At 39.8% G+C, this 22,030-nt stretch overlaps 1 protein-coding gene across 1 annotated transcript in view; it reads right to left on the reverse strand.

Moving 5' to 3' along the window:
* Positions 1-398: 398 nt before the first annotated feature.
* Positions 399-22,030, reverse strand: part of LOC144379883 (transmembrane protein 135-like) — a 142,621-nt gene continuing 120,989 nt past the window's right edge. The window contains exons 5-6 of the mRNA XM_078060536.1: positions 663-709; positions 399-417 (exon numbers count right to left, since the gene is read on the reverse strand). Of these exons, the coding sequence (XP_077916662.1) occupies positions 399-417; positions 663-709 (66 nt within the window). The remainder of the gene's footprint in view (positions 418-662; positions 710-22,030) is intronic.

Here is a 22,030-nt window from a genome sequence, read left to right on the forward strand (position 1 = left end):
AGGAAGGAATGGACTCTTCCCAATCCAAAATCCTCTTCCTGTACTGCTATGGCTATAGAACGATGGTATCCTTTTCATTGGCCTTGAAATCTTGAGCCATCCTAACACTGCTCCACAGGCCTCACAGTTTCAATGTCAATGAGAAATACAACTCTGACATTATGGACTAATTTAATATTTTAAAGACAATTATTAATGTGCTACGTTACCTTGGCAGAAGATTTAGATTAAGCCCTACCATCACTTTTTTCTTATTTAAATTTATTTAAATTTCTTATTTAAATTTAAAATGTTGACTTAAATTGATTTAAAATGTTGGAGAGTGGAGAATATCTAAAATCAGGTCCACAAAAAACAAAAACTCACTTATCAGTATTTAAGATTATTAATTTATATATTCAGCTTTCCAAGATGAACCTGTAAGGAGAATATGAGAAACAAACAAACAAACAAAACAAATCTTTTTTCCCTCTCTTCTATCCACTAAGAAGCAGTGATTTATCTCTAACAATCCTAGAGGAAGGAAACAAAAACAAAACAAAACCTCGTGCTACTTGTGAGAAATAATTATTTAGGGAACAACATTAGTTACATGGCTGATTTAAAAAACACAAAGGAACCCTATTTTTTCTATTAAAATAAATAGGTATAACAGGACATACCTGAAAAAGAACATGTACATGGCAGCTGTGATGCAGAACAAAAGGACCTACAACAAGGAGAAAATATATTACTTGCAAAAGAACACTGACATCATTTGTGTATCTTTCTTTTTCTAAATTTTAATTCCAGTATAGTTACCATACAGTGTTATATTAGTTTCAAGAGTAGAAGATAATGATTCACCAATTCCATACATCGTGGGGTACTTATCAGGACAAGTGTACTCTTTAATCCACATCCCCCCACGCACCTCCCCTCTGGTAACCATCAGTTTGTTTTCTATAGTTAAGAGTCTGTTTCTTGGTTTGTCTCTCCTCTCTTTTTTTTTCCCTTTTCTTGTTTTGTTTCTTAAATCCCACATGTGAGTGAAATCATATGGTATTTGTCTTTCTCTGACTGACTTATTTCACTTAGCATTATACTCTCTAGCTCCACCCATGTTGTTGCATCATTGTGTCTTATAAAAGCAAAATACCCACTATTAAATCTTGTGCCTGATTTAAAGATGTGAAAACTAGCCATACACGTGTCATATTCTCTACCTTTCATATAAACCATATTAAGGCAATAATGAGTCTGTACACACACATATAAATAAAATTACATACATTTTACATTATGTAGTATAAAATATGTATATATATTACTATATGTATATATGTATACAGATTAGGTAGAAGGATAACATGGTTCAAAAAGGATCGATTTTTTAAATAATCTAAAAATGCCTGAAAAAGCAAGTAACTTAAGAACAAAGACAATGGCTCTTATATAATGAAGTCAGCAAATAAATCATAAGCATATTAACTGTTATACCAAGATGACCAGATTTTTTTCAAACCTAAAATACAGTTCAGTTGTCAACCAATTCTAATCAATAAGAAAAACTCCTAAAAATATAATCATCCTTTGTGGGATATGGACTAGCTATAAAAAAATCCTCTAAAAACAGGCATCTGAATATAGTAAACCTAACTTTAAAAGCTCCCCTCAAACGTATCACACTAAATACAACAAAATAAAATGTATATGGAGGGGTGCCTAGGTGGCTCAGTCAGTTAAGCATCTGACTTGATTTTGGCTCAGGTCATGATCTCAGTGTTGCGAGATCAAGCCCCACGTCCAGCTCCACACTGGGTATGGAGCCCGCCTAACATTCTCCCTCTCCCTCTGCCCCTTCCCCGCTACTCTCCTAAAAAAAAAAAAAAAAAAAAAAAAGGTATATATGGAAAGAATCCAGAATCCAAGTCCTGACCAAAAGCTTAGTTGTGCCAACAAAGAGGATCTCCATAAGTTGTTTTAAATCACTGAAAAACAAGTTGTAAAATGTGTTCTTATGTTAACAACAGTGTAAACTAAACATGACTGTCAATGGCCTCACATCATAGACAAATGACAAATGGACAATCTTTAACTGTAAATGGCTGACCACAAAGCGCACCAAAAATGAATATTGTGCAAAACAGTGTTTTGTTACTTCCAACACAAATAATTTCTAGTCAACTTAAGGGAAGTCTAATAGTTTTGCTATTACAAATTAAGTTTGACAAGTTTGCCACCTTGGCTTAAGATAAGCACTATAAACATAACCTGAATGGCTTAGAAATCTATAAACCTACAAACCAAAAGAAAGTATCAGTTACTACAAAACAAATATTTTTATTACTTATTATACAGAAAATATATAAAATCTTTTTCTATATGTAAAGTATATAAAATTTTTTCTAATAAGCACACACACACAATCTTCTGTCCTCCTCGCTCCTTCCTTTCCTCTCTCCTTTCCATTACCTTTAAAAATACCCTATCAATGATGTGTAAGGTTCATATCACTGCTTTTGACAACATAAAGCATATGGAATAATTTTCAATTATTGATTAACCAATTAAAAATTAGAGTCCAATTGAGTTTATTTACTGGTTATAATTTGCCAGCCAATGACCCAGATCACGAACCTCAATTTGTATTTCCCTATCATTTTATCCCTTTGGGCAAAGCCATCCTTCCTAGATGTTCAATGTTTCATTCCTTCCCTGACCTAGTCATTTTCCCCTTTGCAGACCTATTCACAAACCTCTCTAGAAGTGTCCCACAAATCTTTCCCACACCCTCTAACTTCTCTAAGGAAAATTTCCTTAGTCTCTTTCCCTCAAAATGTTGCTATGCTCTAACCTAATATGCTAAACCTATCGATACTCATGTTAAACTAACATTTATCTCTGCAAATAATACATCTGAAACTGGGAAAAAGTACAATGTTTAAGATCTCAATCTTTAGAGTATGGCAGATCTGGGTTTGAATCTAGTTGTATGTGACTTTCAAAGCCTTACTTAATTTCCTAAGCCTTAGATCCCTTGTCTGTAAAGTGAGAATTTCATCTCACTTTGAACTGCTGGGAAGATTCAATGAGACGATAATTGTTAGAGGTGTTCAGCAAACTGTTTTAACTTTGTTTTGTTACTTATAGAAGTGATCTAGATACGAAAAACGTCACCCAGACACCTAAGTCTGGAAAGTTTCTATTAAACAGACAGACCTTTCAAAATCTCTCAAATTCAAGAGATGAAAATCTGTACAAATGGGGTGGGGGGGAGGAGAATCTAAAGGATATTAATGTATAATTGATCATTTCATTTAACAGGTATTTACTGAATGCCTATTATGTGCTGGGCACTGTTCGAGAACTTACAACAGTACACAAAATGCACAAACTCCTTGCCCTAAAGAAAGCTATCTTTTAGTTAGGTAAAAGAAGATATTAAAGGAAAAGATAGTGGTTGCAGTTTTGGAGAAAAACAAAGCAGGATAAGGAAATAAATGCAGGAGAATAGGGGTTGTTGTTTTATACAAAGTAGTCAAGGATGCAGAGACTTGGTACAGACATTGAGGAAATGAGAGATAAGTGAGGGGACTATATCAACAGAACCATGGGAAGGTTCTGATTCTTATTATGAAAGGTATTCAGTATTGTGTTAAAGATGCTAAAGAAAGGATTGAAATTTGAGTGACCTAGTGTTTCAAATTTTTTTTAATTGTGCTAATTTACTATACATCTTGACTTTCAAAAACATGTTTTTTCAAATAAATGTAAATCTGTAGGTAAATAAAGAAGAGTATTTTCTCTGTGTTTCAAATTACAAAATTTTAAAGCTAAAAAGAATTTAGGTCCACCTAAGTTTCACTTTTGGTTTCATTAATGTTCTCTATCGTTTTTCTGTTTTCTATTTCATTGATTTCAACTTGATCTTTATTAGTTCCTTTTTCTGTTTGCTTTGGATTTCATTTGCTTTTGTTTTCCTATTTTTTTAAAGACAAAAATTTAGGCCATTGATCTAGATTTTTTTTTTTAAATATAGGTATATAATGCTATTAATATCTTCCTAAGATCTGCTGTACCTGTATCCTGATAATTTTGATAAGTTCGTTATTCATTTTTATTCATTCAAAATACTTTCAAATTTTGCTTTTGCTTACCTCTGTGATACATGACTTACTTAGAAGTATGTTTAGTTTCCAAATATTTGGGGATTTTAAGTGACCTTTCTGTTGTTACTGACTTCTTATTTGATTCCATTATGGTCAGAAAATACTTTATATGAGTTGATTATTTCTAAATTTATCAGGACTTATTTTGTGTCCCAAAACATATCAGAATATGTTCCATATATTTGGTAAATATCCATGTGTATTCTTTTTTTTTATGTAACCTCTACACTCAACATGGGGCTCAAACTCACAATGCTAAGATCAAGAGTTGCATGCTCCTCAGACTGAGCCAGCCAGGCAACCCTCCACCCCAATGTGCATTTTATTTTTTTAAGATTTTATTTATTTATTTGAGAGAGCACAAAAGTGAGAGAGATTACAGAGGAAGAGGGAGAAGCAGACTCCCTGCCGAGCAGAGCCAGATGTGGGATCATGACCTGAGCCGAAGGCAGACACTTAACCGACTGAGCCACACAAGCGCCCCCCAATGCGCATTTTAAAAGAATGTGCCTTCTACTGTTGCTGAGAGAGATATCTATCGATTAGGTTGTTCAAATCTTCTGTATCCCTAATTGTCTACTTGTTCAATCAATTATTGAGAAAAGTTATCAAAATGTCCTGCTATAATTGTGGAGTTGTCTCCACAATCTCTCCTTGCAGTTCTATCAGTTTTTCCTTGGTGTATTCTGAAGCTCTGTTTTTAGGAACATAAATATTTAGAATTATGTCCACTTTATCATGATTAAATTACCTTATCTCTGATAATATCCCTTGTTCTGAAATCTATTTTGTCTGTAACTCCAGATTTCTTTTGATACTATTAGTTGTCCATTCTTTTACTTTTAACTGATTGGGTCTTTATATTAGAAGTTCATGTGTGTAGGCATTCTTGTTGTTTCTTGTTTTACATGCTATCTGAAAACCTCCATCTCTTCATTGGCATTGAGTGTTCATATTTAACATGACTACTGGTAAGTTCAAAATTAAATCTATCATCTTGGTATTTATTTTTCTATTGTTTCTCATTTGTGTTCTTTTTCTGCCTTTTCTGGATTAACTATTTTTTATGATTCCATTTTCTCTCCTTTGTTGGCTTATTTTAGTGTTTGCTTTAGGGTTTATAGTATAGATTTTTAAATTGATAGTCTCCATTCAAGGGATATTATACTACTTAATATATAATATGGAACTTTACAATAGGATACTTCCATTCCTCCTCTTCTGCCCTTTGTGCTATTATTGTCATCTATCATACTTTAACCTATATTACAAAATGACTACATTTTAATATTTTTTCTTTAAAAACATAGATCTAAAATAATTTCCTTTATTTTTAAAGACTTTTGCAGGGTGTAGATTTCTAGGTTGATGGATTTTATTTCAGTAGTTAGCTCAACAAATGTCACTCCAATATCTTCGTACAATTTGATTATGATGTGCCTTGGAGTAGTCTTCTTCTTGTTTCTTCTACTATGGTTTCATTAAATTTCTTGGACCTGTGGGTTTACAATTTTCACCAAATTTGAAAAATTTTTCAGTCATAATTACATTAATTTTTTTCTTTCCCCCTTTTCTTCTTTAGGAACTCAAATTAATATACAATAGGCCCCCTGAAGTTGTCCCACAACTAATGTTCTGTTTACTTTGTAAAAAAAAAAAAAATCTCTTTACTCTCTCTGTTTTATTTTGGGTTGCTTCTATTATTATGTCTTCAAGTTCACCAATATTTTCTTCTGCAATGTGTGTCATTAATGCCATTCAGTAGATTTTCCATCTTACACTGTGTAATTATCATCTCTAGAAGTTTGATTTAGATTTTTTCCCTATTTTCCATATCTCTAACTTTTTGAAACTATGGAATTCAGTTATAATAACTCTTTTTAATGTCCTTGCCTACTAACTCTAACAGCTTTGTCAGTTTGGGTTTGGTATTGACATATTTATTGTCTCATTATGGGTCAAATTTTCTTGTTTCTTACTGCATGCCTGGTAATTTTGATTGGCTATCAGACATTCTGAATTTTACCTTGGTGAGTGCTCGATATTTCTGTATTCTCATAGATCTTGAGCTTTGTTCAGGGACACAGTTATTTGGAAACAGTTTGATCACTTAAGGACTTGCTCTTAAGATATTTTAGGAGGGAGCAGAGTAGTGCTCAATTTAGAGCCAATTACTCCCCATTAACTGAGATAAGACCCTTATGTGTACTTTACCCAAAGCCACATGAATCTTGAGATTTTTCCAGTCTGGCTAGTAGAAACAAGACACTATTCCTGCTGCTATCTGAAAGGCAAGCACTCAAGTAAGGACCTCAAATCCTTTCAGGTTGTTCTTTCCTTGACCTGGGGCATTTCCCGCAGGTACTTGTCCTAATCATTAGGCAAGCAGCTAAGCACTTTTCTCTCTAGTCTTCTGTTCTATGAACTCTATCCAGCATTGTCTTCTCTCACTCTCCACTCTGTTTCTTCAACTCAGAAAGTCCTTGACCTTGTCTGAATGCCTCCTCTTTGATCCAAGCCTTGAAACTCCCGCAAGCGGGAAGCTAGCATACTCTACTGTAGGGTTCATTTCATTTGTTTCCCTGCTCTCAGGGACCTCTCTGCCCTTTGGTGTCTTATAACCAAGACCTTGAAACCACTGTTTCATCTGTTGCACAGGGTTTTTGACTGTTACAGCTGTAGGAGTAAGGATTACTGTGATCAACCGGTAACTGTTACTACATCAAGGACAGAAGCAGAGTGTAGTTAAATTTAAATTATTTACAATTATATAACATTAAAATTTAGTTCCTCACTCACACTAGTCCTATTTCACGTAACCAACAGCCACATGTAGTTGTGGATACTATAACAGAAGAGATACAGAATAGATCTATAATTGCAAAAAATTCTATTAGAACTATCTGGCTAATGAGTGGTATTTCCACTGTGCATTGTGGTGTTATGTAGCACGTAAAATATTCTAACTTTGGCTGTAGATATCTGCATACATCTATTTTTATACTTTATGCTTTTATGTGTAAATTGACACAAAACTTATAATCATACCACTTAATTTACTCATTTGTAGAAACAATACAATACCATCTATTACATATATTGTAAGGATTAAATAAGATAACATACATAAAGCCTAAAAGAATTACTAGTACATCAAAGATGCTCAATAAATAGTAACTCTGACAACAAATACTTTCTCTGTAATTCTCTTCCATTTCACAACCATTACACAACATACTTAAAAAGGATAATTTTCCAATTGCTTTTTTTACTTTAATTTTAACATTTTTTAACTCAAAAAGTAATATAGGGCATGCTACAACATGGATGAACCTCAAAAATATTATTTAACTGAAAGAAGCTAGTTATAAATGACCACATGTTGTATGATACCATTTATATGAATTCCAGAAGAGACAAATCTATTTACAGAAAGTAGAGTAATGGATGTCTAGAGCTAGGGAAGTGAGGTGTGATAGCAACTGTTTGCTAATGGTACAAAGTTTCTTCTGAGGATGATGAAAAGTTTCTAAAATTAGATTGTATGGATAGATGCAGAACTCTATAAATACACTAAAACTCACATAATTAACTTTCAACTGGCAAATTTTACAGCATGTAAATTACATGTCAAAAACTATTCAAGCTGATTTTTACAAAGTAATGCATATACACAATAAAAACAAAACTGCAAACTGAATAACAAAAATACAGTGAAAAGAAAGTCCCCTCCTATTCCAGGTCTCTGATATCCTGTCTGTGCACACATTTGTATATATATACCTAATAAAGGCACTGTTTTATACTTTCCTTTCTAATTTTACACACACACACACACACACACACACACACCCCATATGGAAATGCTGACATTTTTAAAAACAGTATATGAATAGATATTTAGAGTGGGTGGAGCCAGAAAATACTGAATACCAAAGTATATTTTGCAAACATGTGCACTTATATCTCTTGAGATAAATTCTTAGACCTGAATTCACTGCATTTAGGGCTAGGTGCATTTTTAATTTTGATTTATTCCCATCATCCACATATGAAAGCACTTATTTCCTTACACTACCTATTTTCCCATACCCAGTTTGTGTTTTATCAAACTATTCTTGCCAATCTGGATGCATGAAAGAAGCGATAGCTCATATTATAGTTGCATTTTTCTTGTAAGTGAAGCTGAGCCTCCCAGATTTATAAACATTTTTGTTTGTTTTTAGGTCATTTGGTTTAACTCTTTTTCATATCCTTTGCCTATTTTTGGATTGTTGATCTGTTAGAAACCATTTATATTTTTTGAAACTGCATATACTTACATGAAAACATAGAATTTATTTCATTATTATCGATTTGCACCAAGAATATGAATAACCGGTTAAATAAAAGTAATCATGGAAAGGAAATCTCATAATGTCCAATGCCAAAAGAACATTTTAAGCCAAGACTATACACAAAGTATAACAAATAATGTAAAAGTAAAGTTCATTCAGCTGAAAAGTAGTTTCTTCCAGAATGCCTTTTTAGGAAGTGATAGATTCACAATACACCATTTCCTGCTATCGAGCTTTACAAAACTTGCAGAAAAAAAATTGTACTATTACTCTTTTCACTATGTCATGTGGAATTATATGAAAACTATCCCTCTCAAGGCTCTAACAAAGAAAAAACAGTACCACAATATATGAATACTTTAAAATCCTAAAAATAACCAGGAATATTAAAAATGTGAATATAGCCCAATGTGAACATGTCCCGGAAAAGAAACCTCAAAATGGTTAAAACACATATCCTGAAGTCATTTTAGAGCCTACTAGAGACCTAAACAGATGGCACATTTAACTACTTCCTACCACAGAGCTCTCCTGCTTTTCTTTAACATACTCGATTAAATGTTCTTTGTCCCTGATCACTCCTTCTTGAGTGTGTCCAAAGACAATGACGCCCTTTGCTGCCTGGCCTTCATTACTCATCAAGCCCATTTCCCCCATATTCATTGAGCCCTCTTCTTCCATGACACAAATAAATACTGAAATCTCACTTCTGTTTCTGTAAAAGAAGCAACAAACTCCCCTTGCCCATGTGTGCTTTAGTCATACTTCAGCCAAGCAGCCCATTCACAAAAGTTGATCTGGTGTGTCTATGTGTTTCTGAACACTTTGTGACTTAGCAAGTCTGTAAGAGAGAGCTATACAGAGGTAAGCTCCAGACGATCAGGAGCCCACATGATCTTTGGGTGAAAAAGAACAGATAAAGAAGCACACAGGTTCTCACCTTTATTTATATATTTATTCAGTACTTGCTATATTGCCAGCATATTATGGAAACAAAACTACATAATTATGGATACCTGTTGCCCTTATGAGGCCAGTCTAGTGGAAATGCAGGCACATTAACAAATCATTCCAATATGATACGTGAGGACAGAATATTTACACTTCACCCTTCAAGAGGTGCTCACCAAAACATCTGATTATGTTATTATTGTAATTATTCGACATATTTAGGTAATGCTCTTTGGCCATCTATATACCTTTTTTATGTCTCCACCAGAACCTACTTAGAACACAAAGTCCCAAAGGACAGTCTCTATTTCACCTAATTCCATACATGGATAGATTTTTGATATATAAGGCTTTTGATAATGATATTAGTTTCTATTTATAGAATCCATCTTTCAAAAAACTAAATAGTACTTCTATTCATACACTTTTTAAAAGGCTGAACTTTAGACTCTAAGCATTTTTTCACTTTTCTGCAAACACAGATCACTGCATGGCCTCTTGGGAGAAACCACTCTTACTGGATGATTGAGTGTTATCATAACTTGCAGTGTATACATTTTGACTTTGAACACACAACTTATCATTATCACAATATTGATTGGCTTTAGACAATGCATAGTTTTAAACAGTGCTATTCTCAAGTTAAATAGCTATGTATTGCTTCATAATTTTTAAAAATCCTTATGTAATTAAAATCTCCCTTAACACACAGTCCACCTTTTTAATCTGTCCCTTTGTTTTACATTGGCAGTTTTACTTAATGATTTTTTTAAAATTTCCCTTCCTTGATAAAACAAATACAGGAACAGTATAAAACACCCTATGGGGAGTTTTAGAGTCACAAATGCCAGAGTAGAGGTAAGAAAAAAGTCTTGGTTCTCCAGATTAAGACTAAAAACTTGATCAAATCACTTCAATTTTTTAAACCTTAACTTTTTCATCTTTAAAAGAAGTTAATCTCTAGGATTCTTCAGAACTCCAAAATTCCATGACTCCCTACGTCAATTTTTTTCACCGTACAAGAAATTATTTCAAAGCAAACCATCACTAATATACTAGGAGACAAATCCCAGAATATTTATATATATTGGGCAATTTAAAGTATTTGCACTGAGTATAAGAAATTACACTAAATATGACCAAAATTTGGGCCTAGTCTCTTCCTTGCATTGCTGACTATTCTTGATTTATACCTTCAAGGTCAGCAAACAAAGTCTGTCAACACATTAACCTTGAAATTTTTCAGTTGTGAACGAATTATGTTAGATAGTGGCTGGGAAGTATAGCCTATATGATATCCTCCTGTCCTTTTATGGCTAAGTGAGTAAACTGTACTTTGTTTTCCATAAAAATGAAACAATGTAAAGTATACAACTATGAAAAATTTCAGTACACGGTAATTACACAACTTGCAAGTTAATTCCTTATAACAACAAAATGTTAATTCTCCTAAAGTAAATAGCTTTAAACAACTATTTAAAAGACCAAAGATAAGATTTATACATAGAAACATTCAGTGCTTATTTAAAAAATTTTTTGGGCGCCTGGGTGGCTCAGTTGGTTAGGCGACTGCCTTTGGCTCAGGTCATGATCCTGGAGTCCCGGGATCGAGTCCCGCATCAGGCTCCCTGCTCAGTGGGGAGTCTGCTTCTCCCTCTGACCCTCCTCCCTCTCATGCTCTCTGTCTCTCATTCTCTCTCTCGCAAATAAATAAAAAATCTTAAAAAAAAAAAATTATAAAAAATTTTTTAAATGTAATGGTCAGGTAAAAGCCAAGATGTGAATTCATTCACTGAACAAAATATTCGTTGAAAGCATACTCTCTGGTCTATAAATACCAGTTAGACATTATCGTTCATACACCCACAACACTTTATTCGCATCCCAATTATGATCAGGTAAAGGAAATGCAGTTTATTGGAAGTAAAGTTTGGCCACTGACTTACATTTAAAAGTTATCAAGATACTCAGCTGCTTCTTTTTTTCCCCATACCCATTTCTCTATTGTATGGTCATTTCACTAGTCACTAACATTCATTAAAAATGCAATTCAAAACAAACAGGAAAAGAACTAAGTGTGAAAAGGAAGCCAAAAGAAATCATGGTTGAGCTTAAAGATGCAAAGTTAGTAAAGGTAACTCAAGACAATCAAAAGGACCAGAAAACAAGGAGAAAGAAGAAAGGAGAGGAATAAAACAGATAATAAACTGCTATTGATTAACAGTGCCAGGTACTATAAAAGGTATTTTTAAAATATTATCTTTAATCCTAACAACAGCTCTTCAAGGTAGGTTTTTTATTACTCCCCTTTTAAGTGGGCTCACTTATTTCATCATGGAAACACAACAGATCAAGGCCTCTCAGTTATGTTGGGTTAACTAACTTTAAGAAAACTTCATTTTCTGTGTTGTTTTTTTCCTCCCCAGTCAGCAAGACAGATTCAGTACCTAGTTTATCACTAAGAGACACAATAATATGGGAATGTATGCTTTAAAAATACCTACAAAAGCATCTTAACAGTTTGAACAGAAAAGAGAATGATAAATGAATTAAAAAAAAATCACTACCAATATCTTCTGAAATCCAAAGTCAACTTTGTTCAGTATTTATGGGTCTAGGGCAATGAGAAGAAACTTAAATGCTTATCTGCTCTTGTTCCAACAGTAAAAATGGATTAAGATTAAAGAGATAAAAATCTAGTACAAAATGAAGTTTACATCCAGTATTAGCTATTAGTTATGGATTGCAAAATGATTTTAAAAACAGAGATTTAAGAGAGAGAGGGGCAGAAGGTATACTGGAGCAAATTATAGCAGAGAACTTCCATAATTTGGGGAAGGAAACAGGCATCAAAATCCAGGAGGCACAGAGAACCCCTCTCAAAATCAATAAAAATAGGTCAACACCCCAACATCTAATAGTAAAACTTATGAGTCTCAGAGACAAAGAAAAAGTCCTGAAAGCAGCTCGGGAGAAGAGATCTGTAACCTACAATGGTAGAAACATTAGATTGGCAACAGACCTATCCACAGAGACCTGGCAGGCCACAAAGGACTGGCATGATATATTCAGAGCACTAAATGAGAAAAATATGCAGCCAAGACTACTATATCCAGCTAGGCTGTCATTGAAAATAGAAGGAGAGATAAAAAGCTTCCAGGACAAACAAAAACTAAAGAAATTTGCAAACACGAAACCAGCCCTACAAGAAATCTTGAAAGGGGTCCTCTAAGCAAAGAGAGAGCCTAAAAACAACATAGACCAGAAAGGAACACAGACAATATACAGTAACAGTCACCTTACAGGCAATACAATGGCACTAAATTCCTATCTTTCAATAGTTACCCTGAATGTAAATGAGCTAAATGCCCCAATCAAAAGACACAGGCTATCAGATTGGATTAAAAAACAAGACCCATCGATATGCTGTCTGCAAGAGACTCATTTTAGACCCAATGACACCCCCAGATTGAAAGTGAGGGGGTGGAAAACCATTTACCATGCTAATGGACACCAAAAGAAAGCTGGGGTATTAGAAGTCCTAGCCACAGCAATCAGACAACAAAAAGAAATCAAAGGCATCCGAATCGGCAAAGAAGTCAAACCCTCACTCTTTGCAGATGATATGATACTTTATGTGGAAAACCCAAAAGACTCCACCCCAAAACTGCTAGAACTCATACAGGAATTCAGTCAAGTGGCAGGATATAAAATCAATGCACAGAAATCAGTGGCATTCCTATACACCATCAACAAGAAGGAAGGAGAAATTAAGGAGTCGATCCCATTTACAATTGCACCCAAAACCATAAGATACCTAGGAATAAATCTAACCAAAGAGGCAAAGGATCTGTACTCAGAAAACTATAAAATACTCATGAAAGAAACTGAGGAAGACACAAAGAAATGGAAAAATGTTCCATGCTCATGGATTGGAAGAACAAATATTGTGAAGATGTCAATGCTACCTAGAGCAATCTACACATTCAATGCAATCCCCATCAAAATACCATCCACTTTTTTCAAAGAAATGGAACAAATAATCCTAAAATTTGTATGGAACCAGAAAAGACCCCGAATAGCCAGAGGAATGTTGAAAAAGAAAAGCAAAGCTGGTGCATCACAATTCCGGACTTCTAGCTCTATTACAAAGCTGTCATCATCAAGACAGTACGGTACTGGCACAAAAACAGACACATAGATCAATGGAACAGAATAGAGAGTCCAGAAATGGACCCTCAACTCTATGGTCAACTAATCTTTGACAAAGCAGGAAAGAATGTCCAATGGCAAAAAGGCAGTCTCTTCAACAAATGGTGTTGGGAAAATTGGACAGCCACATGCAGAAGAATGAAACTGGACCATTTCCTTACACCACACACAAAAATAGACTCCAAATGGTTGAAAGACCTAAATGTGAGACAGGAGTCCATCAAAATGCTAAAGGAGAATACAGGCAGCAAACTCTTCGACCTCAGCTGCCACAACTTCTTCCTAGAAACATCGCCAAAGGCAAGGGAAGCAAGGGCAAAAATGAACTATTGGGACTTCATCATGAAACTGGACCACTTCCTTACACCACACACAAAAATAGACTCCAAATGGTTGAAAGACCTCAATGTGAGACAGGAGTCCATCAGAATGCTAATGGAGAACACAGGCAGCAACCTCTTCGACCTCAGCCGCAGCAACTTCTTCCTAGAAACATCGCCAAAGGCAAGGGAAGCAAGGGCAAAAATGAGCTTTGGGACTTCATCAAGATGAAAACCTTTTGCACAGCAAAAGAAACAGTCAACAAAACCAAAAGACAACCGACAGAATGGGAGAAGATATTTGCAAATGACATATCAGATCAAGGGCTAGTATCCAAAATCTATAAAGAACTTATCAAACTCAACACCGAAAGAACAAAGAATCCAATCAAGAAATGGGCAGAAGACATGAACAGACATTTTTCCAAAGAAGACATCCAAATGGCCAACAGACACATGAAAAAGTGCTCAACATCGCTCGGCATCAGGGAAATCCAAATCAAAACCTCAATGAGATACCACCTCACACCAGTCAGAATGGCTAAAATTAACAAGTCAGGAAACGACAGATGTTGGCGGGGATGCGGAGAAAGCGGAACCCTCCTACACTGTTGGTGGGAATGCAAGCTGGTGCAACCACTCTGGAAAACAGTATGGAGGTTCCTCAGAAAGTTGAAAATAGAGCTACCATACGATCCAGCAATTGCACTACTGGGTATTTACCCCAAAGATACAAATGTAGGGATCCAAAGGGGTACGTGCACTCTGATGTTTACAGCAGCAATGTCCACAATAGCCAAACTGTGGAAAGAGCCAAGATGTCCATCGACAGATGAATGGATAAAGAAGATGTGGTATAATATAAAATGGAATATTATGCAGCCATCAAAAGGAATGAGATCTTGCCATTTCCAACGACGTGGATGGAACTGGAGGGTGTTATGCTGAGCGAAATAAGTCAATCAGAGAAAGATATGTATCATATGACCTCACTGATATGAGGAATTCTTAATCTCAGGAAACAAACTGAGGGTTGCTGGAGTGGGGGGTGGGGTGGGAGGGATGGCGTGACTGGGTGATGGACACTGGGGAGGGTATGTGTTCTGGTAAGCGCTGTGAATTGTGCAAGACTGTTGAATCTCAGATCTGTACCTCTGAATCAAATAATGCAATATATGTTAAGAAAGAAAAAAAGAAGAAGAAGAATGTACAGGAGGGGAAGAATGAAGGGGGAGAAATCGGAGGGGGAGAAGAACCATGAGAGACGATGGACTCTGAAAAACAAACTGAGGGTTCTAGAGGGGAGGGGGGTGGGAGGATGGCTTAGCCTGGTGATGGGTATTGAGGAGGGCACGTTATGCATGGAGCACTGGGTGTTATGCACAAACAATGAATCATGGAACACTATATCTAAAACTACCGATGTAATGTATGGGGATTAACATAACAATAAAAAAATTTAATAAAAAAAAAAAAGAACGCTTGCTATTAGACTTCCATGCAAAAGTGGGGCCGCAGTGCTAGCCTCAGGAAACAAGTGGGGAGTCGTGTTCTGCCTTCTGCCGGGGCCTGAGTCCCACACGGAAAATGGTTCTGGACTCACTTGCAGTGCACTCACGCATGCACACAGCAAAATGCGTCCACCCTCCGGCATGGCTACTTTAGCCGAAGCAGGAATTCTCTACAGAGTTGTTCCTTTGAGTTAGGTGGTTGGCTTTAGGCCTGCAGGCACACCCGGGGCAAGGGTACCAGCCTCATCAACAAGAGGTGAGTTGAGAGCTGCCTTCCACTCCGGCCTGTTTCTCACTCCATTTCACGTATGGGACCCTTTCCCCGGGCTCTCATACACGAGCACTGTCAAATTCCCCTGGCTTCAGGAACGGCAATGTTAACTAAAGCGCAGTAACTCTATAGCATTGATTCTTGGTGTTAGTAGCCTGGTAACTAGGCATCCAGGCACAGAGGGTACAGCAGTGCTAATCTCCTCAAACAAGAGGTGAGTCCACAGCAGCCTTCCTTAGAGGCCTGCTTCTCACTCCGAGTTACGTTTAGGTTCCATTTCTCATGCTTTCACAAAAACACACAATAGATGAAGTGCACGCTCAGGAAGGGCGATCTTTGCTGAGGCACGGGTCCTCTGCACTTTTGTTCCTTTGCGTTGGGGGGATGGCATTTAGGACTACACGCACACAAGGGGGAGCCGATCTAGTTTCCCGAAACAAGAGTTGAGTCGATAGCTGCCTCCTGCCCATGCTTATTTCTCCCTCGGAATTCTGCTGGGACTCATTACCCAGGTTTGCACTCAAGCAGAGTTGAAACTGCTGCCACCCTGTGGAGAGGCGAATGAGCTGAAGCTGGGATTCTTGACCGGCTTCTTTGTGCCAAATCAGTGTGGAGCACTTGGCATTCCTATGCACACAGGGTGCGTTAGTGTTAGCTTCAGGTAACAAGAGCTGTGTCGAGAGGTGCCTTCTGGCCCGGACTTCTTCTCCCTCGGTCTCACGTAAGGAACTCGTTCCCGAGGCTCTCACCCACGGTAGCCTGGAAACTGCTTCCTCCCTAAGAGACGTGGATGGTAGCTAAAGCACGATTTCTCTACCGTGTTGTTTCTTCGAGTTAGAACGCTAGCGATTAGACTTCCTTGCGAAAGTGGGGCCGCAAGCTAGCTTGATGAAACACATGGCGAGTCGTGTTCAGCCTTCTGCTGGGGCCTGAGTCTCACTCGCAAAAAGCTTTGGACTCCCTTGCAGTGCTCTCACGCACGCACACAACAAAATGCTTCCACCCTCAGGAGCATCTATTTTACCTGCAGCACAGGCTCTCAACCGAGTTTTTCCTTCGAGTTAGGTGGCTGTGTTTAAGCCTGCACACACACCCTGGGCAACGGTACTAGCCCCATAACCATGATGTGGGTTGAGAGCTGCCTTCTGGACCAGCCTGTCTCTCCCCCGATATTACGATATTGAAACCGTCCCCAGGCTCTCAGCCACAGTACACCCTAAACTGCTTCGCCCACAGAGAGGTCGACGGTAGCTAAAGCAGGGTTTCTCTACTGTGGTGTTTCTTCGAGTTTGAAAGCTAGCTATTAGACTTCCATTCAAATGTGGGGCTGCAGTACTAGTGTCACGGAGCAAGTGGGGAGTCGTGTTCTGGCTTCTTCCGGGGCCTGGGTCTCACAAGGAAAGTGGTTTTGGACTCACTTGCTGTGCACTCACGCATGCACACCACACGATGCGTCCACCCTGAGGCATGGCTCTTTTAGCCGAAGCAGGAATTCCCTACAGAGTTGTTCCTTTGAGTTAGGTGGTTGGCTTATGGCCTGCAGGCACACCCAGGGCAAGGGTACTAGCCTCATAAACAAGAGGTGAGTTGAGAGCTGCCTTCCGCACCGGCCTGTTTCTCACTCCATTTCACGTATGGGACCCTTTCCCCGGTCTCTCCTACACGAGCACTATACAACTCCTGCGGCTTCAGGAACGGCAATGTTAGCTAAAGCGCAGTAACGCTACAGCATTGATTCTTGGTGTTAGTAGCCTGGGAGGCGAATGAGCTGCAGCTGGGATTCTTGACAGGCTTGTTTCTTCGCAGTCAGTGTCGAGCACATAGCATTCCAAGCACACATGGAGCAGTAGTGTTAGCTTCAGGTAGCAAGAGCTGAGTCCAGAGGTGCCTTCTGCCCAGACCTATTTCTCTCTTGGTTTCACGTATGGAACCCGTTCCCCAGGCTCTCAGCCACGGTACTCCGTGTAATGCTTCCTCCGTCTAGAGGTCGACGGTAGCTAAAGCACGGTTTCTCTACAGTGTTGTTTCTTCGAGTTAGAACACTAGCTGTTAGACTTCCATGCAAAAGTGGGGCTGCCGTGCTAGCGTGATGAAACACATGGGGAGTCGTGTTCTGCCTTCTGCTGGGGCCTGAGGCTCACTCACAAAAAGCTTTGGACTCCCTTGCAGGGCTCTCATGCACGCACACAACAAAATGCTTCCACCCTCAGGAGCGGCTCTTTTAGCTGAAGCATGGATTCTCCAGCGAGTTTTTCCTTCGAGTTAGGCGGTTTTCATGAAGCCTGCACACACACCCGGGGCAACGGTACTAGCCCCATAACCATGGTGTGAGTTGAGAGCTGCCTTCTCTCCGGCCTGTCTCTCCCTCGATTTTCCGAAACGGAACCCCTCCCCAGGCTCTCAACCACCGTACACCCTAAACTGCTTCCTCCCACACAGAGGTCGTCGGTAGCTAAAGCACGGTTTCTCTTCAGTGTTGTTTCTCCGAGTTAGAACGCTTGCTATGAATGTCCACAATAGCCAAACTGTGGAAAGAGCCAAGATGTCCACCAACAGATGAATGGATAAAGAAGAGGGGGTATATATATATACAATGGAATATTATGCAGCCATCAAAACGAATGAGATCTTGCCATCTGCAACGACGTGGATGGAACTGGAGGGTATCCTGCTGAGCGAAATAAGTCAAACAGAGAAAGACATGTATCATATGACCTCACTGATAGGAGGAATTCTTAATCTCAGGAAACAAACTGAGGGTTGCTGGAGTGGGGGCTGGGGTTGGAGGGATGGGCTCACTGGGTGTTGGACACTGGGGAGGGTATGTGTTCTGGTAAGCGCTGTGAATTGTGCAAGACTGTTGAATCTCAGATCTGTACCTCTGAAACAAATAATGCAATATATGTTAAGAAAGAAAAAAAGAAGAAGAAGAATGTAGCAGGAGGGGAAGAATGAAGGGGGGAAAATCGGAGGGGGAGAAGAACCATGAGAGACGATGGACTCTGAAAAAGAAACTGAGGGTTCTAGAGGGGGGGGGTGGGAGGATGGCTTAGCCTGGTGATGGGTATTGAGCAGGGCACGTTCTGCATGGAGCACTGGGTGTTATGCACAAACAATGAATCATGGAACACTATATCTAAAACTAATGATGTAATGTATGGGGATTAACATAACAATAAAAACATTTAAGAATAATAAAGAAAAAGAAAGCTTGCTATTAGACTTCCATGCAAAAGTGGGGCCGCAGTGCTAACTTCATGAAACAAGTGGGGAGGCGTGTCCTCCCTTCTCCCGGGGCCTGAGTCTCACACGGAAAATGGTTTGGGACTCCATTGCACTTCTCTCACGCAGGCACACAGCAAAATGCTTCCAGCCTCAGGAATGCCTATGTTCGCGGAAGCAGGAATTCTCTACAGAGTTGTTCCTTCGACTTAGGTGCTTGGCTTTAGGCCTGCAGGCACACCCGGGGCAACTGCACTAGCCTCGTAAACAAGAGGTGAGTTGACAGCTGCCTGTCTCTCCCTCGATTTTACCTATGGAACCTGTCCCCAGGCCCTCACCCACAGTGCAGCGTAAACTGCTTTCTCACACAGAGAGGTCGACGGTAGCTAAAGCACGGTTTCTCTACTGTGTAGTTTCTTCGAGTTAGAACGCTAGCTCTTAGACTACCATGCAAATGTGGGGCTGCCGTGCTAGCTTGGTCAAACACATGGGGAGTCGTGTTCTGCCTTTCGCTGGGGCCTGAGTCTCACTCGCAAAAAGCTTTGGACTCCCTTGCAGTGCTCTCACGCACGCACACAACAAAATGCTGCCACCCTCAGGAGCAGCTCTTTTACCTGCAGCACAGGCTCTCAACCGAGTTTTTCCTTTGAGTTAGGTGGATTCATTTAAGCCTGCACACACACCCTGGGCACCGGTACTAGCCCCATAACCATGATGTGGGTTGAGAGCTGCCTTCTGTACTGGCCTGTCTCTCCCCGATATTACAATATTGAAACCGTCCCCAGGCTCTCAGCCACAGTACACCCTAAACTGCTTCGCCCACAGAGAGGTCGACGGTAGCTAAAGCACGGTTTCTCTACTGTGTAGTTTCTTCGAGTTAGAACGCTAGCTATTAGACTTCCATGCAAATGTGGGGCTGCCGTGCTAGCTTGGTCAAACACATGGGGAGTCGTGTTCTGCCTTTCGCTGGGGCCTGAGTCTCACTCGCAAAAAGCTTTGGACTCCCTTGCAGTGCTCTCACGCACGCACACAACAAAATGCTGCCACCCTCAGGAGCAGCTCTTTTACCTGCAGCACAGGCTCTCAACCGAGTTCTTCCTTCGAGTTAGGTGGCTTCATTTAAGGCTGCACACACACCCTGGGCAACGGTACTAGCCCCATAACCATGATGTGGGTTGAGAGCTGCCTTCTGTACCAGCCTGTCTCTCCCCCGATATTACGATATTGAAACCGTCCCCAGGCTCTCAGCCACAGTACACCCTAAACTGCTTCGCCCACAGAGAGGTCGACGGTAGCTAAAGCAGGGTTTCTCTACTGTGGTGTTTCTTCGAGTTTGAAAGCTAGCTATTAGACTTCCATTCAAATGTGGGGCTGCAGTACTAGTGTCACGGAGCAAGTGGGGAGTCGTGTTCTGGCTTTTCCGGGGCCTGGGTCTCACAAGGAAAGTGGTTTTGGACTCACTTGCTGTGCACTCACGCATGCACACCACACAATGCGTCCACCCTGAGGCATGGCTCTTTTAGCCGAAGCAGGAATTCCCTACAGAGTTGTTCCTTTGAGTTAGGTGGTTGGCTTATGGCCTGCAGGCACACCCAGGGCAAGGGTACTAGCCTCATAAACAAGAGGTGAGTTGAGAGCTGCCTTCCGCACCGGCCTGTTTCTCACTCCATTTCACGTATGGGACCCTTTCCCCGGTCTCTCCTACACGAGCACTATACAACTCCTGCGGCTTCAGGAACGGCAATGTTAGCTAAAGCGCAGTAACGCTACAGCATTGATTCTTGGTGTTAGTAGCCTGGGAGGCGAATGAGCTGCAGCTGGGATTCTTGACAGGCTTGTTTCTTCGCAGTCAGTGTCGAGCACATAGCATTCCAAGCACACATGGAGCAGTCGTGTTAGCTTCAGGTAGCAAGAGCTGAGTCCAGAGGTGCCTTCTGCCCAGACCTATTTCTCTCTTGGTTTCACGTATGGAACCCGTTCCCCAGGCTCTCAGCCACGGTACTCCGTGTAATGCTTCCTCCGTCTAGAGGTCGACGGTAGCTAAAGCACGGTTTCTCTACAGTGTTGTTTCTTCGAGTTAGAACACTAGCTGTTAGACTTCCATGCAAAAGTGGGGCTGCCGTGCTAGCGTGATGAAACACATGGGGAGTCGTGTTCTGCCTTCTGCTGGGGCCTGAGGCTCACTCACAAAAAGCTTTGGACTCCCTTGCAGGGCTCTCATGCACGCACGCAACAAAATGCTTCCACCCTCAGGAGCGGCTCTTTTAGCTGAAGCATGGATTCTCCAGCGAGTTTTTCCTTCGAGTTAGGCGGTTTTCATGAAGCCTGCACACAAACCCGGGGCAACGGTCCTAGCCCCATAACCATGGTGTGAGTTGAGAGCTGCCTTCTCTCCGGCCTGTGTCTCCCTCGATTTTCCGAAACGGAACCCGTCCCCAGGCTCTCAACCACCGTACACCCTAAACTGCTTCCTCCCACACAGAGGTCGTCGGTAGCTAAAGCACAGTTTCTCTTCAGTGTTGTTTCTCCGAGTTAGAACGCTTGCTATGAATGTCCACAATAGCCAAACTGTGGAAAGAGCCAAGATGTCCACCAACAGATGAATGGATAAAGAAGAGGGGGTATATATATATACAATGGAATATTATGCAGCCATCAAAACGAATGAGATCTTGCCATCTGCAACGACGTGGATGGAACTGGAGGGTATCCTGCTGAGCGAAATAAGTCAGAGAAAGACATGTATCATATGACCTCACTGATAGGAGGAATTCTTAATCTCAGGAAACAAACTGAGGGTTGCTGGAGTGGGGGCTGGGGTGGGAGGGATGGGCTCACTGGGTGTTGGACACTGGGGAGGGTATGTGTTCTGGTAAGCGCTGTGAATTGTGCAAGACTGTTGAATCTCAGATCTGTACCTCTGAAACAAATAATGCAATATATGTTAAGAAAGAAAAAAAGAAGAAGAAGAATGTAGCAGGAGGGGAAGAATGAAGGGGGGAAAATCGGAGGGGGAGAAGAACCATGAGAGACGATGGACTCTGAAAAAGAAACT

This window comes from Halichoerus grypus, chromosome 13 (genome assembly GCF_964656455.1).
Source record: "Halichoerus grypus chromosome 13, mHalGry1.hap1.1, whole genome shotgun sequence".
NCBI classification, from domain to species: Eukaryota; Metazoa; Chordata; class Mammalia; order Carnivora; family Phocidae; genus Halichoerus; species Halichoerus grypus.